Source organism: Rhinoraja longicauda, chromosome 7 (assembly GCF_053455715.1).
Source record: "Rhinoraja longicauda isolate Sanriku21f chromosome 7, sRhiLon1.1, whole genome shotgun sequence".
NCBI lineage: Eukaryota > Metazoa > Chordata > Chondrichthyes > Rajiformes > Arhynchobatidae > Rhinoraja > Rhinoraja longicauda.
This window is the reverse complement of record NC_135959.1, coordinates 69411678-69439405: the sequence shown is the minus strand read 5'-3', so window position 1 is coordinate 69439405 and position 27728 is coordinate 69411678. Positions and strand designations below refer to the sequence as shown.

General features: G+C 41.5%; 1 protein-coding gene across 1 annotated transcript in view; it reads right to left on the bottom strand.

Moving 5' to 3' along the window:
* Positions 1-25954, bottom strand: part of arhgap42a (Rho GTPase activating protein 42a) — a 280741-nt gene extending 254787 nt beyond the window's left edge. Inside the window, exon 1 of the mRNA XM_078403156.1 lies at positions 25764-25954. Coding sequence (XP_078259282.1) covers positions 25764-25917 — 154 coding nt within the window. The 5' untranslated portion in view covers positions 25918-25954. The remainder of the gene's footprint in view (positions 1-25763) is intronic.
* Between the last annotated feature and the right edge of the window lie 1774 nt (positions 25955-27728).

Genomic DNA, 27728 nt, shown 5'->3' with positions numbered 1-27728 from the left:
GAAATCAGAATCAATGGTGGGACCGAACTTTTCTTTGAAGTAGATATATGACCTAAGTGCAAAGAATTAAGTTTCCTAAGTCAGTATCACCAACAAATTCTCCTGGACCACCCATGTTGAAGCAACGACTAAGAAAGCACACCAACGCCTCTACTTCCTTAGAAGGCTTAGGAAGTTCGGCATGTCCCCGACAACTCTCACCAACTTCTACAGATGCACCATAGAAACCATTTTATCAGGATGCATCTCAGCTTGGTTTGGGAACAGCTCCATCCAGGACCGCTGGAAATTGCAGCAAATTGTGGAGGCAGTTTAGACCATTACACAAACCTTCTATTGACTTCATTTGTACCTCACGCTGCCTGGGTAAGTCCAGCAACATAATCAAGGACGAGTCGCACCCTGGCCACTCTCTCTTCCCCCTTCTCCCGTTGGGCAAAAGGTATTGAAGTGTAAAAACGCACACCACCAGATTCAGGGACAGTTTCTTCCCAGCTGTTATCAGGCAACTGAACCATCCTACCACAACCAGAGAGCAGTGCTGAACTACGATCTACCTCTTTGGTGACCCTCGGACTATCATTGATCGGACTTTGCTGGCTTTACCTTGCACTAAACGTTACTCCCTCATCATGTATCTATACACTGTAAATGACTCGATTGTAATCATTGTCTTTCACCTGAACGGTTAGCACACAAAAGCTTTTCACTGTACCTTGGTATGCATGACAATAAACTAAACTGAGTTTAGAGTAATGGCAAACTGTGTGGGGGATAGTAATAGACAGACTGGCCGAATGGGCAAATCAATGAAATTTAAGACGAGAGAACTGAGAAATTATATTTTCCAACAGAATAAAAAGAGGCAAAACAAATTAAATGGTTTAGTTCTAAAAGAGGTAGAGGCATCTGAATATATATTAGGACTTCTTGACAAGATATAAAACATAGAACAGTACAGATGATAGACACAAAAAGCTGGAGTAACTCAGCAGGGCAGGCAGCATCTCTGGAGACAAGGAATGGATGGCGTTTCGGGTCGAGACCCTTCTTCAGACTGATGTCAGGGGGGCGGAACAAAGGAAGGATGTAGGTGGAGACAGGAAGATAGAGGGAGATCTGGGAAGGAGGAGGGGAAGAGATGGACAGAGGAACTATCTAAAGTTGGAGAAGTCGATGTTCATACCACTGGGCTGCAAACTGCCCAGGCAAAATTTGAGGTAGCGAGTCTGGGTCAAGATGTGGTCGTAGAGTAGGAGGGCAGGAGAAATCGCAGAGGGGGAGCAACGAGGGAGCATGTTGCTAAACTCTCGTCGAAGAGAGGAGGAGAACTTATGAGGATGACAAGTTAATCTGATCTCGGCTGCCTGTACATGATCCATCTCCTTCTATTCCCTGCATTTCCATGTGCCTGTCTAAAAGCCTCTTAAGCACCACTATTGGATCTGCCTCTACCACAGCCCCGGCAATGCATTCCAAGCCCCCACCACTCTGTGTAAAAGTCTTGTCCCGCACATCTCCATTAAACTTCCCCCCTCTCACCTTAAAGCTGTGCCTTCATTTTCCACCCTGGGAAAAAGGTTTTGACCGTCTGCCCAGTCGATGCTTTAAATTAATGATTTTATACCTCTATCAAGTCTCCCCTCAACCTCTAATGTGTCAAGAGAAAACAATCCAAGTTTATCCAACCTCTCACTGTAGCTGGAACCCTCTTATCCAGGCAGCATTCTGGTAAACCTCCTCCACACCCTCTCTAAAGCTTCTACATCCTTCCTGTAATAAAGTGCCAGGAATACTTTGAATGTGGTCGAACCAAAGTCTTAGAGAGCTGCATCATGACTTCCTGGTTCTATACTCAACCCATCCCATACACCTTCTTTACCACCCTATCTACTTGTGCTGTCATCCTCAGTGAGCTATGAACATGGACTCAAAGATCCCCCTGCACATTAATGTTGTTATAGGCCTTGGCATTAAATGCATTCCCTCTCCCAACATTCTCCGACTCCCACCCCTCTCCGACTCCCACCCCATGCATGGCACTGTCACTGCACTGAGTAGCTCCTTCAGTGACAGACTCCTTCAACCCAAGTGCGTGAAGGAGAGATATAGGAGGTCCTTCCTTCCCGCTGCTGTGAGACTGCACAACCAGCACTGCTCCCAGCAGGCGAGTCAACAATAACAGCTAAGAACACACAGAAAACTGATGACAATTTATGTATCTTTTATTTATAATGAATGATCTCTTGCTCTCTTGCTATCCACTTTGCTGCTGTAACACTGTAAATTTCCCCGGTGAAGGACGAATAAAGGAATATCTATATACTAAAACTCTCGTTTGTTATCTTGTTTGTGACTGAACTTCAGCCAAAAGGGTAGACGATAGCACGACAATTTTAGGCACACCTTACTCACCATTGTCACTTTAGTGATAATGCAAGTAGTTTTATTGAAATCGGTGTTAGATTTTTAAAGTTATTCACATTTTAAAGTTTAAAAGGGGAGGGGGAGGGGAGGAGGGAGGAGGGAAGGGGGCAGAAAGGAGAGGTGGGGGAAGGTTGAGGAGAGAGGGGACGGAGGAGGACAGGGTGCTGCACCAATGCAGGAGAGGTTTGGGCCCAACGGGTCCACTTTGTCTAGTATTATATTATTATTAACATTCAACCTCCCAAAGTGCAACACCTCCCACTTGTTCAGATTAAAGTCCATCTGCCATTTCTCCACCTGACCTATATTCCGTTGCATCTTCCGACAGCCTTCCTCACTGTCTGCAACTCCTCCAATTTTGGTGCCGCCAGCAAACTTACCAACCTACCCATATACATGCATGTCATCTCCCACAAACAACAGAGGTCCCAGCACAGATCCCTGTGGAACTCCACTGCTCACGAACCTCCAGCCAGAATCTCTTTCTTTTACCTCTATGAATAACCCAGTTCTAAATCCACATGACTAAGTCACCATGAACAGGTTACAGGAGAGTAGGTGGATGCTGCTTGATAAAAAAGAAAACATTCCCATTTTCAGATAGTTCATATCTAGGATTAATTTTCCCTCTTGTACAAAAGATGAAGGACGGATGCGAGGAAAAAGCTTCTATCCTCCGAACTTCTCGTATCTCAATATATTTAAAAATAACTTGTAAAAACCCACCTCTCTGACTGAGCTTTTGATCATTTGGTCCAACTTCATTAAGTTTGGTAAGACATTTAATAAACCTCTTGTGTTGAAAGACATTTAACAGTTTGCTGATTCAGGTAATGTATTGTTGTTGAAGATTTACAACACGTCATAGAAATAGTGCAGACTTTTCCACTTTATTTCTGTTACTGTACCCAATTGCTCATTGAATATCCCTACTCTAATCCAACCTTCTCCATAGCTTGTTTAATTTTCAATCCTTCATCATTCGTTACAGCAGCTTGTCACGTGGTGTCTATTCTTAAAGTGAACTGGGTGGTGGAAAAAGAAATGAAATGTAAATAAGGCCTTCCTCAAAGATGGTTCTACAAAGTTTGAATGATCGCAATAAAGTTTTCAGTAATTCAATCAGAATTATAATTTCTTGCTTCCATGAAATTTAACACGTACAAAACTTTATTCACCCTGGTGAATATTTCACAAAATGCCGGAGTAACTCAGCAGGTCAGGCAGCATCTCAGGAGAGAAGGAATGGGTGACGTTTCGGGTTGAGACCCTTCTTCAGACTGAAGTGGAATTCTCTGCCACAGAAGGTAGTTGAGGCCAGTTCATTGGCTATATTTAAGAGGGAGTTAGATGTGACCCTTGTGGCTAAAGGGATCAGGGGGTATGGAGAGAAGGCAGGTACAGGATATCCCAAGGTAGTAACTGGGCTAGTATCAGGCTATGTGGAATAATGTTATTACTTTAGACAATGAGAGCCGGCAGGAAAGAAAAACAAAGATTATATCAGAGTAGAAATAATACCACATAGCCCAAGGTTTCAATGCATTTTGCATAATACAGAAACAGCATGCCAGTTTGGAAACTTGATTGGCCAAGTCACTCTAGCACTTTGTGTCTTTTTTTTGTAAATCAGCATCTGCAGTTCATTGGTTCTCCATTTATTTAATTTTATAAATTACATTTATTTTTTAAGCAGCACCCTAGAATAGGAAATAGGGTAGAAGTGGCAGGGCTGTTCCAGGGTTGAGGTAATAGCCTCGGGTAATGGAGCTGGAGAGAGCTTTGAAGTCATTGAGGGATTTCAAAACCATGATATGTGCATTTAAACTGAGCCATTGTTTAACCAGGGCCAATTAGTAAGGGCTGAACAGGAGGCTGATCTGGATTGGCGCCAGAAAGGAAATGGACAACAACATTTTAAATGATTTTTTGGTTACAGATTAAATTGGCCAAAAACTGCAGTGTAACAGTCGAGATAATTGTTCTCAACTCGCCCGCTCCAGAATTATGGGGGGAGTCAATGTTAAGGAAATGGAACTAGGTTTCGTTTAGTTAAGAGACACAGCGCAGAAACAGGCCCTTCGGCCTACCGAGAACCGTGGCACCACCGCACCGACCAATGGTCCCTGCACACACACAATTTTTACATTTGTACCAAGCCAATTAACAATAGACAATAGACAATAGATGCAGGAGGAGGCCATTCAATGTGATCATGGCTGATCATTCTCAATCAGTACCCCGTTCCTGCCTTCTCCCCATACCCCCTGACTCTGCCATCCTTAAGAGGTCTATCTAGCTCTCTCTTGAATGCATTCAGAGAATTGGCCTCCACTGCCTTCTGAGGCAGAGAATTCCACAGATTCACAACTCTGACTGAAAAGGTTTTTCCTCATCTCAGTTCTAAATGGCCTACCCCTTATTCTTAAACTGTGGCCCCTTGTTCTGGACTCCCCCAACATTGGGAACATGTTTCCTGCCTCTAACGTGTCCAACCCCTTAATAATCGTATACGTTTCGATAAGATCTCCTCTCATCCTTCTAAATTCCAAATGTATACAAGCCTAGTCGCTCCAGTCTTTCAACATATGAAAGTCCCGCCATTCCAGGAATTAACCTAGTAAACCTACGCTGCACGCCCTCAATAGCAAGAATATCCTTCCTCAAATTTGGAGACCAAAACTGCACACAGTACTCCAGGTGCGGTCTCACTAGGGCCCTGTACAACTGCAGAAGGACATCTTTGCTCCTATACTCAACTCCCCTTGTTATGAAGGCCAACATTCCATTGGCTTTCTTCACTGCCTGCTGCACCTGCATGCTTCCTTTCAGTGACTGATGCACTAGGACACCCAGATCTCGTTGTACGTCCCCTTTTCCTAACTTGACACCATTCAGATAATACTCTGCCTTCCTATTCTTACCACCAAAGTGGATAACCTCACACTTATCCACATTAAACTGCATCTGCCACTCATCCGCCCACTCACACAACCTGTCCAAGTCACCTACTCATCTCCATCCTAAAGGATTATCCTTTGATTCTGAGGCCATCACCTCTGGTCCTAGACTCTCCCACTAGTGGAAACATCCTTTCCACATCCACCCCATCCAAGCCTTTCACTATTTCCCCACTACAACTCTCCTCCACTTGGCAGAGCTTGTTCTTACTCTGGGCACCTTCTCCTTTGATTCCTGTTACTTGCGACAATTCAAAGGTGTAGCCATGGGCTCCAAGTTAAGCCTGATTTTTTGTTGGCCACGTGCATCAATCCTTGGTCTAATCCTACTCTGGCACTACTCCCCTGGATAAGGGGGACCTGGCGTGGGGGGGACTATCGTGAAGGGGGGGGGGGGGGGGGGGGAATTTGTAACTTTCATGGACAACTATTCAAAAAGCAAAGAATTTCACATGTGACAATAAAGTTTTCGTTCATTCAACTCTTTCTCTGCTACACTGATCACTGCATTTGTGCTGCCTCAAGCAGGCTTTGGTGTCTTCAGAGTTTTACATAAGTAGATTCTCTCCACTTCAATGACAAGAACAAATCTCTTTCCATAACTAGAAATTCTGGATCATTATGTTATTTTAACCAGTACATCTACAAAATTCTGGTACCGCAAATTAATATATGACCCAGAAAAAAAGTATCTTGGATGTTGAACAAAAGGGGTACATATTTACAAGCATTCCTCCAATACCTCACAGGAACGGATTTCTCCATTCCCAAATCTATGGCAAGTATGATGCAACAGTAGCCAAACCCTACCCTTTACATGCATCAGGTCAAGATCCTGTCCTGACCTGATGCATGTATAGGTTAGGGTCAAGGTTAACCTGAGCCCAACCCTAACCATGTAAAGGTTCCAAAAGGAAATTTTTCCAAGTAAATCAGGAGCAGGAGAGATAGTTCACTTCCTCTCTGCTTCCCCAAAAAGATAACAGCAGTTTTCTGCACAGACCAGTTGCAAATTTCTTCAAAAGCATATCAAATAGTTCCAAGAAACACTAATTCCTGGAGCAGCACACCACAGGTTGTGAAATAATTTGATTCATTTATTACTACAATTGCTTTGTGAGAGTGTGGTAAACCCTCTTCAAAGATATCCATTTTAGAAGAAAGTTATTATATGACTATAATTTTACTATTGTCAATGATCGGACAAAGGTTTTTTTTTAACTTAAACGACATCTATATACTAAAAACTCTTGTTTGTTTGTTTGTTTGTTTGTTCCTGAACTGCAGCCAAAACGGTACATCTTAGCGCGATAATTTTAGGCCCAACTTACTCACCGTCATCCCTTTGGTGCTTATGGAAGAAGTTTCATTGAAATCAGTGTTATATTTTTTAAGTTATTCACATTTTAAAGTTTAAATCTATCTCCTAGGGAGGGGGAGGAGGGAGGATAAGGGGGTTGAGGGGGGTGGAGTGGGGAGAGGGGAAGGGGGGAGGGCGGAGAGAGGGGGGGAGGAGAGGGTGCTGCACCAATGCAGGAGAGGTTTGGGCCCAACGGGTCCACGTGGTCTAGGTTACAATTAAAAGTCACGATTTGAATCAGAAAACAGCAGAAATACACCAATGTGAAAGAGTAAATTAGATGCCAGCTTCCTGCTTGCCCAACAGCCTCTATGGAAACCATAGCCACCCACACAACATATAGAACAATTGTGAAGTTATGACAGGTTACTCACTAAACACACAGTAAATGTCATGACTGGTTTATGCAAGTACATCTTAACCTACAACCTTACTGGTAGTGAAAATTAAATTATGTGAGAATAGTGTAATTCCTTCAGATTTTATTATTCTTGGAGTTATTTTTCTTACACTTTTCTCTTGTGCGTAGTCTCATCATTCGTTCCAATCCCATTTCATTTTCCGTAAATGACCTAGAATTTAAATATTTTAACTGAAACTTCCTGGCTTAAGTTCCATATGGGTGGAAATTTGTCATTCGTCACTTGTGCTAATAATCGTTAACCAAATTACAGTACAGCAAACATAGTTTCTTTTATTTCAGTGGAATTAAACTTAGAAAGTAGTTAAGTTCACAGTTATTAACATATTGCACAGAGGAAGAAGCATATTTTCCCATCAGTGAGATTCAATAAGGATTCTTCGATCTGATTATTTGAAAAAACATCATCAGTATGAAGAAGGGTCTCGACCCAAAACATCACCCATTCCTTCTCTCCTGAGATGCTGCCTGACCTGCTGAGTTACTCCAGCATTTTGTGAAATATATTGCTTAATCTTCTCATACAAAACCAGATCCCTGTGGAGGGCACACTGGTGATTTGATTTTTAAATTGTGACAAATTTTGATGCAAATCCTGTGGTAAAGTCTGGAAAATACATATCTAATGAAACACTGGCATCATTCATTCATGGTTGGTGTCCTTCACTTACTGCTGATAGCAAAACATCCAGGTATGAAATTAATAAATTACATTTCTAGTCCAAAAATAATTGCAAAACCATTTTTTGCACGATTGAATAAATATAGCTGCAACATTATTTGCTAAACTGCGGCACGGTAGCGCAGCGGTAGAGTTGCTGCTTTACAGCGAATGCAGCGCCGGAGACTCAGGTTCGATCCTGACTACGGGTGCTGCACTGTAAGGAGTTTGTACGTTCTCCCCGTGACCTGCGTGGGTTTTCTCCGAGATCTTCGGTTTCCTCCCACACTCCAAAGACGTACAGGTATGTAGGTTAATTGGCTGGGTAAATGTAAAAATTGTCCCTAGTGGGTGTAGGATAGTGTTAATGTACGGGGATCGCTGGGCGGTGCGGACTTGGTGGGCCGAAAAGGCCTGTTTCCGGCTGTATATATATGATATGATATGATATGAAGTACAGTTTTGAAAAGTTCACATTCAAAGTATATATTGCAATGTTTTAGATGCAATCTATCCACGACTGCAATATTTTCCTGAAAAAACATTCCCCACCTTCACTTCCGTTACAGCAGTTTTCCTCTTATCAAACTGACTAACCCAACCTACAAAAAAACACATGGAAAGAGGTTTCCAAAATAAATTAGAAAGTGACTAAAATCAAAACAGCCTTTTTTTGTCAAACTATTTCAATAAGAAATCTTCCTAAAATTACATGATAAAGAAATAAATTATTATGGATGTTAAATATTTCTGATGTGGATTACGGAAATGACAGAGACCTTGCATTTGGAAAAAATAAGATTTGCCTTAATTGACAAACCTGATTTATTTTATTAAATATGGTCTCCATTTATTGAATTTTTAGAAAAGTAAATGGGTTTGACACAGGACTAAAATTAAAATTTAAAATTAAAAGTTGAAACTTGAGTTTAAGGTTGGATGTACAACTGTGGTTATTGTCTCCCGGATCTACCCCTTTAATTTTTATAGTTATAACTCTTTTTTTATTCTCTCTTCCCAATAGTTTTTAGGTTTTTTTTCATTTTTTTTTTTTCATTCTTCTTTATTTTTATTTTCTCTCTTTAAAAATTTTAAAATTGAAGCTATGTAAGAATTTTGTAACAAATTTGTCTTTTATTTCTATCTGTACATATGCTTTTCAAAAATATATATATTTTTTTAAATTTTTAAAAAAGGAAGAAAAATATATATATATATATATATATTTCTGAGCCATTACATTACAGGATGGTACATACACATTAAATGCTAATCACATTTGCGTGGTGGTGGTACAGATTCCCGCAGTTCTCACACAGTAATATTAACCCATGGAAAAATACTATTTTCCGATGCCATCTATTAACCAACACTTGATATGTTAAAATTAAGTTGATCTCTGTGCAATAAGTTGTGCAAGCAATTGACGAATACTGCATTCCTTTTCCATCCATATGCACCGGGAACAGAACAATGCAATAGACAATAGATAATAGACAATAGGTGCAGGAGGAGGCCATTCGGCCATTCAAGCCATTCACCGTGATCATGGCTGATCATCCACAATCAGTACCCCGTTCCTGCCTTCACCTGATATCCCTCGACTCCGCTATCAATTCTTACAATGCAATTCTTACAAGGGGCCACAGTTTAAGAATAAGGGGTAGGCCATTTAGAACGGAGATGTGAATCTGTGATTCAGTCCGAGAGTTGTGAATCTGTGGAATTCACTGCCTCAGAAGGCAGTGGAGGCCAATTCTCTGAATGCATTCAAGAGAGAGCTAGATAGAGCTCTTAAGGATAGCGGAGTCAGGCGGTATGGGGAGAAGGCAGGAACGGGGTACTGATTGAGAATGATCAGCCATGATCACATTGAATGGCGGTGCTGGCTCGAAGGGCCGAATGGCCTACTCCTGCACCTATTGTCTATTTTCTTACTTGCTATCGCTTCACAGGCACATTAAGGCAACAATACAACAAAGGCTAATTTCTACTGCGACCATCAACCAGTGACCTTTTGTGTTTGTTATCCCTCACATCGACACAACTCTAGAGGTCGACCTCTCATAGATCACTTTTTTATGAAAGAATATTAAACATACATTTGTTGACCAAAAAAGTCTGGAACTAGGCCAATACAGAGTTAGAAAAATAAGAGAAACCCTATTTATAAATTATGAATGATAAAAAAAACAGGAAGTGAGGGAGTTCTGGAGACACTATGCATGAACTAGACTGGGGTGAAGAAGCAAAGGAACCCAGCTATGGCACAAAATGGACAAGGTCAGATTCGGTAAAAACGATGAAATGGATCATGCACGTTTTTCACACTCGCGAGTTCCAGATCACTTGGCTCTTAAGTCACCATTGAGATGCTGCACTTGTAGTTTAGTCTGTTCATAAATGGGCTGATTGTTTACAGGCTCTCTCTGTGAGAGGAAAGGTCAAGGAAAGACCTGAAGACCAGGAACTATCATGGTTAGGGGATTTCAGAGAAAGGCCGCTGAGGTGTAAAAGGTGGTGAAATCAGGGAAGTCCTTGTGATGAATATTGTCGGGAACGATGATGCCTGGCATTGGAAGCTGTTAGGCTCAGGGAAGATTACAGGACATAGCGTATTAAACTATTACATTACACAAATTCCTCCAGCATTAGAACAAACAGGAAGCATGCCATTTATATTGATGCATGCACTTAATGATATAATTAATGACTTTTTTTTCCCACACACAGATCACTTTTCCAAACACAAATTTAACAATAAAAAATATGCCATTCAGTTGTTCTCCAGAACAAAACTAATTGGACTCAAACAATAATAATTGACAAGACCATAAAGTAGGTCAGTTTATGCAAGGACAGTTTCTTCTCAGCTGTTCTCAGGGAACTGAACCATCCTCTCACCAACTAGAGGGTGGTCTTGATCTCCCATCTACCTCATTGAAGACCTTCAAACTATCTTTAATCAGACTTTACCTTGCACTAAACGCTACACCCTTTATCCTGTATCTGTACACTGTGGACGGGTTGATTGTTATAATGCGTATTCTTTCAGTTGACTGAATAGTAGGCGACAAAAAAGTTTTGTTTGAAACTTCTGTCTGTAGAAGGGTCTGACCCGAAACATCACCCATTCACCTATGTTGAAAGACTGGAGCGACTAGGCTTGTATACACTGGAATTTAGAAGGATGAGAGGAGATCTTATCGAAACGTATAAGATTATTAAGGGGTTGGACACGTTAGAGGCAGGAAACATGTTCCCAATGTTGGGGGAGTCCAGAACAAGGGGCCACAGTTTAAGAATAAGGGGTAGGCCATTTAGAACTGAGATGAGGAAAAACTTTTTCTGTCAGAGAGTTATGAATCTGTGGAATTCTCTGCCACAGAAGGCAGTGGAGGCCAATTCTCTGAATACATTCAAGAGAGAGCTAGATAGAGCTCTTAAGGATAGCGGAGTCAGGGGGTATGGGGAGAAGGCAGGAACGGGGTACTGATTGAGAATGATCAGCCATGATCACATTGAATGGCGGTGCTGGCTCGAAGGGCCGAATGGCCTCCTCCTGCACCTATGGTCTATTGTCTATTCCTCCTGTTCAGAGATGCTGCTGTCCCACCGAGTTACTCCAGCTTTTTGTGTCTATACTTGGTTTAAACTAGCATCTGCAGTTCCTTCCTGCACAAAAAGGGTTTTTCACTGTATTTCGATACAGGTAACAATAATATTAAACTAAACAAAATACCAGCAAGTAAATTGGTGAGCAGAATTTGCAGCCAACAATTTTTTTTAAACAAACAACAACATTTCTGGCAGGAGTTGAAAATGGGATGGCTAGATACTTTATTAGATACGGAAGGGGAGAGAAGGACGGTCAGACTGATAGAAGCACGTCATTTGTGTGACTGATCAGTTCCGAGTTAAATAGGATACCCAAGTTAGAAGCAGTTTATTAGCTTGAGATAGTTGACAGATTTTTGGTTTGCAGAGGCTGAAAATAATGGCTTCAATCCAGCTCTGTGCTACACAGTAATTGTGCAAGGGGATCGAGGAGGGAATCGAAGAGTTGAGCCCGAAGGGAACAGTGCACTGTACAACATCAAAACCTGTAGGGAGGTAGGTAGGGAAGGAAAAGTGTAGGAAGGAATTGCACGTGCTGATTTAAACCGAAGATAGACACTAATGAAGATAGACACTAAAAGGGCGGCACGGTAGCGCAGCGGTAGAGTTGCTGCTTTACAGCGAATGCAGCGCCGGAGACTCAGGTTCGATCCTGACTACGGGTGCTGCACTGTAAGGAGTTTGTACGTTCTCCCCGTGACCTGCGTGGGTTTTCTCCGAGATCTTCGGTTTCCTCCCACACTCCAAAGACGTACAGGTATGTAGGTTAATTGGCTGGGTAAATGTAAAAATTGTCCCTAGTGGGTGTAGGATAGTGTTAATGTGCGGGGATCGCTGGGCGGCACGGAGTTGGTGGGCCGAAAAGGCCTGTTTCCGGCTGTATATATATGATATGATATGATGATAATGCTGGAGTAACTCACTGGGAACGGCAGCATCTCTGGAGAGAAGGAATGGGTGACGTTTTGGGTCGAATGGTAAAGCCAGGATGGTAGTGATGCTGATGGTAAAGCCAGGATTTTTGCATCTTAAAGCATGTATGCTGATCTCTGGGACTTCGACCAGTTAAAAGGCGAAATGAAAAGAATCCAGCCTCCGAACTTTTTTTAATTTTTTGTCGCGTACTATTCAGTCAACTGAAAGACTATGCATTATAACAATCAGGCAACATCTCTGGAGAGAAGGAATGGGTGACGTTTCGGGTCGAGACCCTTCTACAGACAGAAGTTTCAAACAAAACTTTTTTGTCGCGTACTGTTCAGTCTGAACAGTCTCGACCCGAAACGTCACCCATTCCTTCTTTCCAGAGATGCTGCCTGTCCCGCTGAGTTGCTCCAGCATTTAGGGAAGAATAAGGACAGATTACGCAACACAAAATCACAGCAACAGAAAGAAAAATGAAATAACTTAAAAGGGTGAAGAAGGATCTCGACCCGAAACGTCACCCATTCCTTCTCTCCAGAGATGCTGCCTGCCCTGCTGAGTTACTCCAGTATTTTGTGTCTATCTTCGATTTAAACCAGCATCTGCAGTTCTTTCTTACACAAATGGTGAAAATACTCAGGAAAGAAAATAAAAAGAAGTTCGGAGGCTGGATTCTTTTGGCACATTCAGTGGCTTCATTTCATTTTGCCTTTTAACTGGTAGCAGTCCCAGAGATCAGCATACATGCTTTCAGATGCAAAAATTCTGGATTTACCATCAGCAAGAGTCCATTATGGAAATAATATGTTCCTTTATTTGTCCCACACCGGGGAAATTTGCAAATAGTGAGACAAAACATAAAAGCATATCTTGCAACACATCCAATTCAAAAAACACCTCTTCTTGCACAAGCCATCTGCACATTGTCTGCACATTTATCGTCATGACAATTCTAGAGCTTTTAGAATTCCACCATCGATGGTCATTTGAAGCGAGATGAATGGATCATTTATGTCAAGGTGTGGAACTTGCCATGAATAATATGGGTTGCAATAAAGAAAGATTTAACAAAGTCACTTATCAGGAGAAAATATAACCTGTGAAGACACCCAATCATTTAACCCCCAGCCAAATAAAAGCTCTGATTTACAACAAAGCTACAGACATCCAAATAAACCTTTCCAAGGGCTTCTATCTACACCAGCAACTTTATAGTAAAATTAGAAACTTACTTTAAAATGTGCTTTTTTGTGTAAAAATGTGTTTCTTTTATTTTGTTAATGTTTCTTTTATGAATAATTTAAACAGCTGGAGCAATAGTGACAGAGGCCAAGTCATCAACTTCACATCAATATTAGAACAATTTGATTTTCTCCTTTGGCAGATAACTTTTTCCTGACTCCTCACAAGGCAATGAGTAACTTTTCATGAGTCTAATAGTTTCATCTCTTCATTCACCTTGCTTTTATTTTGTACTAGACCAAGTGGACCCGTTGGGCCCAAACCTCTCTTGCATTGGTGCAGCACCCTCTCCTCCCCATCCCTCTCCCCCCTCCCCCTTCCCCCCTCCCCCCTCCTACTAACTCCATCCCCTCAACTCCTCTTATGCTCCCTCTTCCCTCCCTTCCCCCCTCCCCCTCTTACTCTCCCTCCTCCCTCCCTCCCTTCCCCCCCCCTCCCTTCCCCCCCATCCCTCCTTACTCCCCACCCCCCTCCCCCCCACTCCATCCCCCTCATCCTCCCCCCTCCCTCTCTCCACCCACTTCCCTATTCCCTCTCTAGGAGATAGATTTAAACTTTAAAATGTGAATAACTATAAAACGACAACAATTTCAATGAAACTTCTTCCATTAGCACCAAAGGGACGACGGTGAGTAAGGTGGGCCTAAAATTATTGCACTATCGTGTACCGTTTTGGCTGTAGTTTAGGAACAAATAAACAAACGAGTTTTAGTATATAGATCGATATTCTCAACCTCATTGTCCACAATTAACTGCTGTTTTGCATCAAGCATAACTATGTACATGTACATACCTACATATATAGGGGAAACATTGCATAATGAACAAAATGTGATTTAGATCCAACATATGTACAGGTAATCCCTGTGTTACCAGGAGGGATTGTGTTCCTAGGAAAATGGGCCGACGCACAATTTTTCCCTTGCATGAAGCCGCTTTATTTGCGCATGCATTAGGAAGCACAAATTGAAAAATAATTAATTTACTGTTGATTTATTTACTTTTATTTCCACCCACGCACAATTTCTGTGAGGGCAAATTTTATTTTGTACCTCAACTTTTTAGATAGCGATGTGCGAGTTATGCAAGGATGTATTTCCGTAACCGAAGCAGCCTTAATGCAGGGATGGCCTGTACAGAATTAACTCTGTTGTATCACAGAACACTAACATGAACAGGAAATTATTTCCAAATTTCAAAATGGGGCACTGTATAATCGAAAATGTCAGTCAAACCTGTTTGAGGCATTAAGAAACTGCACAGGGGGTTCTGATTCACCCATTGCTCACACATTCCGTTAAGCAGCCCACAGCAACCAATATCACTTGACAAATATAAAAACCAACTTAACCTCCATAAAAATAAAAAAAATTCAATGGACAATGTCCATTGATGCTTTGATCAAAAGTAACTTACCTTCACAAAATATGAAGCAGCCTTTTCCTCCGAGCGTTCCTTCGACTTAATTTTGTTTTTGAAATGTTTAAATTCTGACAAACCTTATCGTATGTTAAACTCGGCAGACATATTTTATCAATTTACTTCAAAAACATTTCTTGATAGTTATCCTAAAAATGTAGTAATATAGAATCTATAGATAGAATACCCACAATGACAAAGCTGGGAATGTTTCACCACACCAATTCAAAACATGCAACTCTGAAGTCTGTAAGCACTTTACAGGCGCCTTGGGCATAATATCACATTCTCTGCTTGTGAACTAAAAGTTCACTAATGGAAAAGGTAGACCAATAATATTTAGTTTCAATGTTAAAACTGTAGCTCCTGTCACAGTAACGATCATGGTCAAAATCTGTAATTACCGTAATGTTAATTCAGCTTCTCAGATCCTTTAAAGATTGACATTGTGAAATCAAAATTTAATACGTTCTGTGATATTTTGTGGTCAAAGCAAAATGATCACTTTCAGCACCCGTGTCAGAAATAGCAGAAACAGTTCCAGGTCTGGTTCCAAGTTCTCAACTGTGTATTTCCTTTGTAGCTTCAAAGAACACCAAGCCAGTTATTCCCATATCCCACACCATCAATCCTGCAGGCTCTTAAAGACTGCCAGATTATATTTACGTTCCGACAGTTTCATTCTACAGGCCAGTGATGGCCAAGTTATTTCTATCTGCGCACATTAGTATATATTATGGAACCATGATTTCCACATGTCATGTAGCTGGTACTAACAAAATTATTAATATATTTTGGAACAAGGAAAAAAAAAATCCAAAGAGACATTTCCAAACTTTAGATTCCACAAACTTCACAGGGGAAACATTATCAAATCAGTAGAAAAAGACTAAGATATCTAGTGTTCAAGGAACAGATAATAGAGAGGGCAGCTGGGTCGCTCAGTATTGTCAAAGACGCTGGTAGGAATGGAAAAGCTCAACTTTGATTTCATCCTGACACATGATTCACTTTAAACACCCTTCTATTAGGAATTAGGAAATAGGCCAAGATTGTCCAATTTAGTATGCCCCTTGCAGCAACAGAAAATGATATTAGCCCAAATTAGCTTTTATTTTAGCAGATCTGAAAGTATAGTGTGAGCTAAGTAACTAACCTAGACAGGTACATGGATAGGACAAGTTTGGAAGGATATGGACCAAACTCAGGCAGGTGGGGCTAGTGTATCTAGGACATGTTGGCAAGTTGTGCTGAAGGGCCTGTTTCCACACTGCTTCACTCTATCTCACTAGTTTGTCCTTGACTTTCTTATTTTAATACCCCGAATTTACTATTTTTCAATTCTTCTAAAAGCCTTAAAAAAGGATGACCTTTTTGATATTCATGATAACAGACCACTGCTGCAGCTAATACGCACATACCATTAGGTGATTCCCATCAAGATTGGATGAGTTTAAACTTCAAAAGGATAAAATCATAGTTGACCCTCCCAATTCCTCCTAACATCTTTGTCATTCACGAGCTCTCCACCTGCACACCCAGAAGGGTCCAAAGTTCAGCCAGTTTGGCCATCCTTCCAAAATACAACCCTGGTCATCTTCTCATTGCAGGCACGTTCTGCAAACTGTATCTCAGACATGGCCCAACACCACATTCTTCCACCACTAAACATGGAGTACTTATGCTCTCAGCTCACCGTGGCCTCAGGGAAGAGTCTAAAAGAGTTCACCAAATTCACACTGCTTTCAAAGACATTATCTTACAAGGAAATATTAAGTAGAAAAGCCACAAAACCTTTGAAGTTTTCAAAAGGATGGGCAAGTGAAGCATGTTCAAGTTCTGAATGACTGACCCTTTATTCAGAGACTGTAAAACGTACATCCAAATTCCCAAGCCAGGGAACGTATCTACTCAGTAGACCATTGGAAATTTTATCTTAAACCCAGATCCCTCTTAAGGTTAGCTACCCAGCTGCCCACTCCATTTCTCCCCTACCCTCAGCATCTCCCCCCCCCACCCCCCTTCTCACCCAACCACCCGAAAGGAGAGCAAGTAGCACTACTATTTGCTTCAGAAGGCCATGGTTCTCACTTCATTGACCTGAGCATGACATGTCCAGGCATATAACACTGTCAGAGATGCCATCGAATCTGATAAGAAATTATCAGGTAGATTTTAAATTATTCCACGGCATTATTTTGGAGGTGGATTGGCAAGTTACACCTGGAGTCCCAGTCAATAGCCATCCCTCAATCAATATTATCAAATCAAATCACCCCGTTTTCCAGTTTACACTAATGACGGCCCTTTAAAAGTCTTTTTCCCCAATCTTTATCATGAAAGGAACAATACAAATACAAAAAGAAAGATTCCTAATCTGACGAACAAAGAATCTTTTGAAAGGTGCAGAGGTTTGATTTTTTTTTGCTGGATCTATTTCAGACATGTTTCCAGAGATAGACACAAAATGCTGGAGTAACTCAGTGGGACAGGCAGCATCTCTGGGGAGAAGGAATGGGTGACGTTTCGGGTCGACACCCTTCTTCAGACTGTGTTGAGATGCTGCCTGTCCCGCTGAGTTACTCCGTCATTTTGTGTCTATCTTCGGTTTAAACCAGCATCTGCAGTTTCTTGCTACACAATATAAATACAAGTCCCCTTTAGAAAATCACCACACTAATATTTACCTCTGACACTTTCCCTTTGATCACATTTACATCAGTAGTCGGGTAAATGCTAGTGTGTAATGCTCTCTCCCCCCTCCTCTTGAATGACAGTCACTTTTTACCAAAGATACTAGAGGACCAAGATGGACCACTCTGTTGAAATCACCTATACTGAAGTGTGGTTAGCAAAGGAGCCATTTTAGTAGGCAAAATTCGCCGTTCGTTATGCCTCTCGCAGTGTAATCAGTGTTTTTGGGGAACAATAAGTGTGATGATACTAATAAAATGCAGAATATATCTCATCTATCAATTCACAGATTTTTGTTATTTTTCTTTTTAAATGTTTCTGCAAGTTTCTGCCTACTAAAATGGCATCATGGCATACGACGTTTTTTTGGGTCGAGTGGGGTCTATCTTGTTCCTCTAGTAGCTTTGCTTTTTACTGCCTTGCAATCTGCATGAACTATTTTAAAACAAAAGAATTATTAGGAGGTCACCATTTATTAATCTGCTATCATTATCAATTTTTGGTGACCTTTATTGAATTCAACAATCCTCAGACCAATTTTCACTACTGCATGTCTTTCTCTGTAATAAACTACTATCCATAATTTAGAATCAAACCCCCTCCCATGTGAATGTTATTCCACATGCTGATGCATATTTAGTTTGTACTAAGTTACAATTTAAGACTGGTGACTGGTGCAGTTTCATGTACCTTGTGTTTTATAGCTGTTGGCAGATCAATTTCCCTCCTGGGATAAAGTTCTATCGTATCGTATTGTTATTTACCATATATTTTAAATCTAGTTTCCCCCAATTTTCCCAGTGAAACTAACCTGCCTTACCAAAGCAACTTTCTCTTTTCAGATTTAAGACCCCAATTTCAGTTTTAGCTAAATTATCTTCAAACCTCCATTAAAAAGTCTGGCACAATCACTCTTCCTGAGATGCCCCTTCCATCAATGCACGTCTCTGGTTAAGAAGATCCTTTAGTAATGGAATTAAAGCAGCCACGTGTTCACATGCTTTCAGCTCCCAAAAATCTATCAACCTCAGATACTAGATTTATTGTCAAATTAAGCATCTATTCCTTTCGCAGGAGTTATTTCCACATTTTTTAATATTCTTTATACAGAGAAGCGTTCCACAACTTTTCTCTTGACGCCAATTATAATGTAATATCCCCTTACCAAGACACAGTTTTTCTCCATCCAGTCTACCAGTCGCCTTGAAGATCTTGAAAACTCACTGAAAATTACATTTTAATCTTGGGTATTACAGGGAGTGTCAGCCAATATTTTGACATAATCATAATTCTCTCAGCCCTGGTGAAATTCTGGTGAATTAGAACTGCATTCATAGCAGGGCAATGTCTCATTTCTGGCACAAGGCTATACGCAGTAGGTCCCCAGATATCTTGCACAGCTGTTCATAACTTTATAGTCTTTTTCTCCAGATTGAACAACAAATATTCCATTAAACATTGATATTTTTAACCTGACAATGACTTTTTAGTCATTTATCCAGAAAGTCTATGGAAACAGCTGCAAGTTTTTTAACTACTTAATAAAATATTTGGATCTCTCCCATGCAAATCCAAAATGAATTATTGAACATAAGGTTAAGAGGAAAAGGTTGCCATTTTTTAATTTTTTTTTAATGGATTACTTCAAGTCACGATGAAATTGGACATTTTACAATGAACAAAAAGGTTCCATCATATCAACCATAAACAATGGTACTTTCATAAACTTGTGATTATTTCTTGACCTCTAGATTTATCTGTTCGTCTCTGGTTAAGAAGATCCTTGCAACCTCTGCCAGATAAAATCAGAAAATAAAATCAATCAATAAATGGCAACTGAAACAAACTATGCTCACTTTCCCCACACTGCTTCCTGCAGAACCTCAAGTTATTCCCCCTAGCTGTCTAAAGCACCCAAAGTTAGTAAAACTATATTTTCTACAGCAATAAAGTCTAGGGCAGCAACTGCAGCACAGTTTTATGGCCTCGGATTCAGAAGTTCACAGGTTCAAGCCTGAGAAATGTGTTTAATTCCGGCTCATGTGAGACCAACAGTCAGTGTAAGTTGCAAATCTGACCCTGCCATCTTTCAAACAGTTCAATAAAGTACGACACCACCATCTCACATATCAATTTGTCTGAAAAGATCCTTTGGCGCTATTCAAAAAAGAACAAAGATCAATATTTATTCCTCAACCAACAACTAAATTAGAGACAGCGTGGAAACAGGCACTTTGGCCCAACAGTTCCATCCAGGCCACTGGTCGCCCATTCACATTAGTTCCCCTGTTATCCAACTTTCTCACCTACTGCCTGCACTTTAGAAGAATATTCAGGGGCCAATTATCCTGCAAACCAGTGCGTCTTTGGGACGTGAAAGGAAACCAGAGCACCCGGAGGAAACCCACGCGCTCACAGGGAATACATGCAGACTCAAGGTCAGAATTGAACCCTGGCCGCTGGCACTGTGAGGCAGTGGCTCCACCAGCTACACCACTGTCCCACGGATTATTTGTTTGTTCAAGGGGCCACAGTTTACGAATAAGGGGTAGGCGATTTAGAACTGAGATGAGGAAAAACCTTTTCAGTCAGAGAGTTGTGAATCTGTGGAATTCTCTGCCTCAGAGGGCAGTGGAGGCCAATTCTCTGAATGCATTCAAGAGAGAGCTGGATAGAGCTCTTAAGGATAGCGGAGTCAAGGGGGTATGGGGAGAAGGCAGAAACGGGGTACTGATTGAGAATGATCAGCTATGATCACATTGAATGGCGGTGCTGGCTCGAAAGGCCGAATGGCCTCCTCCTGCACCTATTGTCTATCATATTGCGAGCTGTGCACAAACTCAGTTCTACATTCTCTTCAGCAACACAATGACCACACCTAATAGTAATTAGGGACTTAAAGTACTGCACTCATCCTAAAACTGTGAAATAGGCACCACAAAAACATAAATACCTTCTTTCACAATCGTAGATATTTTGAGAAGCAGAAATGCATTCCCTTAGAAATTATAAACAGATGCAAATGATATGGAATTATAAAGATTACAGTACCGCATTCGGCCCCAAGTTGCACGCTAGTATTTACACGTTGAATCTCCACTAACATTATTTTGAACTCATCCTATCAACAAACTATTCGTCTCTTTTTTTCCCTCATGTAATAATCTGGCATCGCCATTGCATGTATGCTAAATGACACTCTCAACTTCTCTCGAGGCCGAGTGTGGAATCCAGCGCAAAAACGTGTTGCATTTATCAATCAATATTTAGTCGGAGCCATCTTACGTCAATGCCTCTGGTTTTGGGCTTCATCACGAGGAGGCATCCTCATTGTAGGGGAGTATTCACAACTGCATATACCCTTTTGAAGATATTTGTAATGTTTCAGACCTTTTCTTGTCCTCTTTCCTCTGGCAAAACTTTCAAGCACCTCCTCCAGTGCCTTCATACATGTTGCATCGATCGACCAGCATGGATCGATGGAAAGTGTGGGGAAAATTTTTACATTTTAATCTAATTTTGCAGCTTTATAATTACTTTCCTGAAATGAAGCCATTGCTTTATTTGCATTCGGCTTGGTTTGCCTGTGCTGCTTTTAATGACGTTACCCATACCTACACATCATTTTGATCTTCCACAATTTGTCTGGCTGCTCCATTCTATGAAACACACAAGCGTTCTTATTCCTCTGTCCAAAAAGCACTACCTGATACTTATTATTTGTCACCTACATGACCACTCTGAAAATTCATCAATGTATTTTGTCATCATCTTTCTCAGGATTAACAATGATGTTGCTTTATATTTAATAACAGGTCAGATCTTTTCATGATTTCCAATGAGACCAGCTCAGCTGGATGCCTTCACGACCATTTGTAGCTGTTTCTATCCCTAAATGGCCTTATTGATCACAGGGCCCCTTCCCCTAGACTCACCGGTTGTCCAAATCGAATGCTAGTTGGTGACTTCATGGGTTTACCTATCTACCAATATTTGGATAGGCATGCCTTCTATCCATTTAGAACTGAGATGAGGAAAAACTTTTTCAGTCAGAGAGTTGTGAATCTGTGGAATTCTCTGCCTCAGAAGGCAGTGGAGGCCAATTCTCTGAATGCATTCAAGAGAGAGCTAGATAGAGCTCTTAAGGATAGTGGAGTCAGGGGGTATGGGGAGAAGGCAGGAACGGGGTACTGATTGAGAATGATCAGCCATGATCACATTGAATGGCGGTGCTGGCTCGAAGGGCTGAATGGCCTTCTCCTGCACCTATTGTCTATCCAGAGATGCTGCCAGTTCCGCTGAGTTACTCCAGCGTTTTGTGTCTACCTTTGGTGTAAACCAGCATCTGCAGGTCCTTCCTACCAATATTTGGAACCAGTAGCCTTTTGAAAATCTTACGATAATTTACTGATGACTCAAAGCAATAATCTCTTAAATCATTGCTATGGAGCTAGGTAACTATTTAATATTCATTGTGGGAATTTTCAGTTATCTTATTCCATCTATCTTTTGATTTTGGCTCGATTGCTGTTTTATTCCCCACTCCATTTCCAGAGTTATTCCATATCTAATTTCCCCCCCCACCACATTTGACACCACATTAAATGTCTGTCATTGAAACATTGTGGGTGGCAGTTTCTAATTAACAGAAACCAGGAAAGGTGATAGCCATAGGACACTTGAAAAGATGAACAATGGGAGACTGTTTCAGGCTTTTCAGCCTTTGAAACGCCTGCCAGATAACTGCTGTGTTTATTATTGAACTATGTTGTTATACGTTGGGGGGGTGGGGGGTGGGGGGTGGGGGGAGGGGAACCTACTTCTAATCTGGGAAGGAATCAGTCAGACCTTACACAGTGCAGTTTCATGGGTGACCGAAGAGGAGGCCCCCTGAACATAATTGTTTTTGAACCAATGGACCCAGAAACATACAACAAACCACTGTTGCCTTGAACAGTCACCCTGTACGGCAGTGATCAGCGATAAACATGCAGGTGCCAGCTCAGGCTGTTTTCAACTGTAATTTGGTAAACTGTTATGGGATACCCGTGTCCTGCGGTTTACCTGACAGACATAAATTAGGCTGGATCTTCACAAATATTGTTGATCCCTGCCCCAGGGCATAGTTAAAGTAGACAACATCTCTGGAGATAAGGAATAGGTGACATCTTGGGACGAGACCCTTCATCAGACTGAGAGTCAATAGACAATAGACAATAGGTGCAGGAGGAGGCTATTCGGCCCTTCGAGCCAGCACCGCCATTCAATGTGATCGTGGCTGATCATTCTCAATCAGTACCCCGTCCCTGCCTTCTCCCCATACCCCCTGACTCCGCTATCCTTAAGAGCCATATCTAGCTCTCTCTTGAATGCATTCAGAGAATTGGCCTCCACTGCCTTCTGAGGCAGAGAATTCCACAGATTCACAAATCTCTGACTGAAAAACTTTTTCCTCATCTCAGTTCTAAATGGCCTGTGGCCCCTTGTTCTGGACTCCCCCAACATTGGGAACATGTTTCCTGCCTCTAACGTGTCCAACCCCTTAATAATCTTATACGTTTCGATAAGAGTCAGTTCGCTCCCCGACTCTCAGTCTGATGAAGGGTCTCGACCTGAAGCATCACCTATTCCTTTTCGCCAGAGATGCTGCCTGATCCGCTCAGTTATTCCAGCATTTTGTCTCTATCTTCAGTGTAAACCAGCATCTGCAGTTCTTTCTCACATTTAAAGTCAACAACAGTGTTTTATGTTATAGGCCGTCTCCTGTGGATGCCATAACCACCCATCAGCAGATGTACTGACTTCTTTATTGGATGCCCTTTGGGTGTGTTGGGTGTCGGGGTGGAGTAGTGCTAGATGTCAAGGGTATTCATCTGCAACGCACACCCAACATGCAGGGCCAAATTTTCCAAGTCAAAAGCCAACCAAGTCCCAATTGTTACGACAGCTTAAAACAAAATCCTATTGAAGTTTACATTCAGCAATCCGAAATATTTATTCAAATGCCATTTCACTCCTGCCAATTTACAGAGAATCGACCACTAATTCCTATTCTGCTTCTTTAACCAGGCCATTATCCATTCTCCACCTTATCCCAACTTCACACTTTCCATTCTTCATCATGGGGTGTGGTGCTTACAACATGATCGTCACACGTTGCACTGTGACCCATAAAACAAAAAGGCTGCAATTAATGAGAGATCAAACAGTTTATGAATACTTTGAGTTTTGCAAAGCGAGGCTGCCACATGCTGTGTGCGAACTGTCAATAAGGTTTAATATTTGTTTCACAGGTTATGTTGGCAGGGTGTGCTTCTTATTTTTATTAAAAGTCAAACCATGATCATTCTATCCATGCTGGAGTTCGAATTTTGGGCATTAGCAGTGCACAGAACCAGGTACATTTGATACCACACAATTGTCAGAAAGATGCCAACTAGCAGGACTAATACAACCTAACAAAGGTAACCGTCTCAAAGATGATCGTTCATGGAATAGGCAAGGAGTAATGATTATTGTCCATCATAGATCAATGGTGATTAATAGTGCAATCTCATTGTTACACCAATCTCATTACCTTGGCAAATTCTTTCAATCACTTCTTCAAACCATTCCCCAAGGTTTGGAATCTGTAACTGTTTTTTTCCAATGCAGATGTGAGGTTTTTTTTAAAACAATATTTCCCCCCACCGCTGATAAGGGAACCAAATTATCTGGTGCTCTGAATATTTCTTCTTCCACATATAGGAAACCTCGTTGTAAGACCAACTCACCTCCAATCGTTTAGCTATGTGTGATCTCGCTTGTGTTTGTGTTTTACTAAAAATCCATCTTATTCCAGTTTGAACAATTTCACTAATTTACCAATTTATCTCCTTCGTGTGATCTTTCCCCGTTGTGGACGAATACAGCAAATTTCCCCGTTGTGGGACGAATAAAGTACTTATTATAATTTGAGGAAGGACATCCTTGTAATTGAGGCAGTGCAGCGTAGGTTCACGAGATTGATCCCAGGGACGGTGGGACTGACATGTGAGGAAAGATTGAAAAGACTAGGCTTGCATTCACTGGAGTTTAGAAGGATGAGAGGGGATCTTATAGAAACATATAAAATTACAAAAGGACTGGACAAGCTAGATGCAGGAAAAATGTTCCCAGTGTTGGGGGGAGTCCAGAACCAGGGGCCACAGTCTAAGAATAAAGGGGAGGCCATTTAAAACTGAGGTGAGAAGGAACTTTTTCACCCAGAGAGTTGTGAATTTGTGGAATTCTCTGCCACATAGGGCAGTGGAGGCCAAATCACTGGATGGATTTAAGAGAGAGTTAGATAGAGCTCTAGGGGCTAGTGGAATCAAGGGATATGGGGAGAAGGCAGGCACTGGTTACTGATTGTGGATGATCAGCCATGATCACAATGAATGGCAGTGCTGGCTCAAAGAGCCGAATGGCCTCCTCCTGCACCTATTTTCTATGTTTCTATGTTTCTATAAATCACAAACTTTTATGCATTTTTAAAGACCAATGTTTTTACTTATGATATTTCAAATGATGCAACGTCTGACTATGAACAATACAAGGAATGGAAGTTTGTTGACAACAGCTTGAAAACTGAATTTTGGCAGAAGTTGAAATGGAAGTCCTCCTGCACCTATTTGTCTATGTTTCTATGTTTCAATGTTTCTATGATCAGTCGAATTTCCGGAGGTTGCTATTTCCAAGTGCTCACAAGACAATGAACAATTGGTCACCTATGTTTTTTTGGGCTATTCTAAAAATACCTCGACTATTGTTTTTTTCTCTCTCTCTCTCTCTCTCTCTCTCTCTCTCTCTCTGTTTTATTCATGTAATAAAGTAGTTCTCATACTTGGATAGCTTTAAGGACAAGCTGCAAACTCAGGAGGGGGGCCACCAGGGGAGAAGTTGTAAACTTTCATTCAAAGTTTTCCCACAGAGATGCCTCCAAACTCCAAAAGTCATTTTGGTTTAAAAAAAAAAAAAAAATTTTACCCCCCCCCCCACAAAGAAGAGTGCACTTACTTTTGAGCGCGTTGATCAGCATGACGCCGTCCTTAATCAGCTCCTTGATGAACTTGTTGGTGCGCTCCAGCTCCAACTCGTGGGCTCTCAGGCGCTCCCTGAAGTCGGGGCTGTCCAGCGAGCAGTCGGTGAACTCGAGAGTTGGGAGCCCCATTGCTGCTCCTCCTGCTGTTGCTGCTGCTGCTGCTGCTGCTGCTGCTGCTGCTCCTCACCCACTCTCAGTCAGCCTCAACACACACACACACACACACAAACCCCCCCCTGCTCACAATCCCTGCAGTCGTCCTCCCTCACAGACCTGCCCGCTGTGGCCAAGGTGCACAGAGCATGTTCTGCCCCGCAGCCATGGTCATGTTGTGCCTCTCTGCCTCCCTCTTGTCGTATTGTGCTTCATTCAGTCTGGTGCCGCCCCCTAAACCCAAGCCCTTTCCGCCTCGGTCTTAATGGATCACCACTTTGCCGTCATCGCAGCCAGGGAGTCGTGGCTGCGATTAATATCTTGTGCTTTTGAATTTTCAGCACAGGGTATTGTATCAGTGTTGATACAATACCAACACTACAAATATCAGTATCAGTCTGCAGAAGGGTCTCGACCCCATTCCTTCTCTCCTGAGATGCTGCCTGACCTGCTGAGTTACTCCAGCACTTTGTGATTATAAATACCTTCGATTTGTACCAGCATCTGCAGTTATTTTCTTACAATATCAGTCTAAAGAAGGGTCTCGACCCGAAACGTTACCCATTCCTTCTCTCCTGAGATGCTGCCTGACCTGCTGAGTTACTCCAGTTGTGATTATAAATACCTTCGATTTGGACCAGCATCTGCAGTTATTTTCTTACAATATCAATATCAGTATCAGTCTGAAGAAGGGTCTCGACCCGAAACGTCACCCATTCCTTCTCTCCTGAGATACTGCCTGACCTGCTGAGTTACTCCAGCATTTTGTGATTATAAATACCTTCGATTTGTACCAGCATCTGCAGTTATTTTCTTACAGTATCAGTGTTTGAGTTGATCATCTTTTAAAATACTGTGGTAACTGAACAGGATCCCCCTTCGTATTTTTGAATTCCAAATTCTTAATTGTTAACTGTGTTGTCATTTGTGAGTGGAGCACCAAGGCACATTCCTTGTATATGAACATACTTGGCCAATAAACATATTCATTCATTCATTCATTCATTCATTCATTCATTCATTCAAAAGCAGCATTTAACACACTATAAGCTATAAATGTTTACAATTTCTTTGAAAAAAAATAGACCTCGTGCATCTTCCATTGCTCGCTTTATTCGTGTTTCCACGCTTTGAGCTTGAAAATCTGCATTATCAAAAGTGCTCGAGGCCACGATTCATTTTTTTAAAACTTGTCTTTCCCAACTTTACGGGTCTGCAATGATTAGTTTAGTTCCACTCCCCATTCTTGCAGATACTGTTCGAGTACAGAGAAGGTTCACCAGATTGATTCCTGGGTTGGCAGGACTTTCATATGAAGAAAGACTGGATAGACTTGGCTTGTACTCGCTGGAATTTAGAAGATTGAGGGGGGATTTTATAGAAACTTACAAAATTCTTAAGGGGTTGGACAGGCTAGATGCAGGAAGATTGTTCCCGATGTTGGGGAAGTCCAGAACAAGGGGTCACAGTTTAAGGATAAGGGGGAAGTCTTTTAGGACCGAGATGAGAAAGTTTTTTTTCACACAGAGAGTGGTGAATCTGTGGAATTCTCTGACACAGAAGGTCAGTTCATTGGCTATATTTAAGAGGGAGTTAGATGTGGCACTTGTGGCTAAAGGGATCAGGGGGTATGGAGAGAAGGCAGGTACGGGATACTGAGTTGGATGATCAGCCATGATCATATTGAATGGCGGTGCAGGTTCGAAGGGCCGAATGGCCTACTCCTGCACCTATTTTCTATGTTTCTATGTTTCTATGGTCAAATATATTGTTCACGAGAGAAGCAG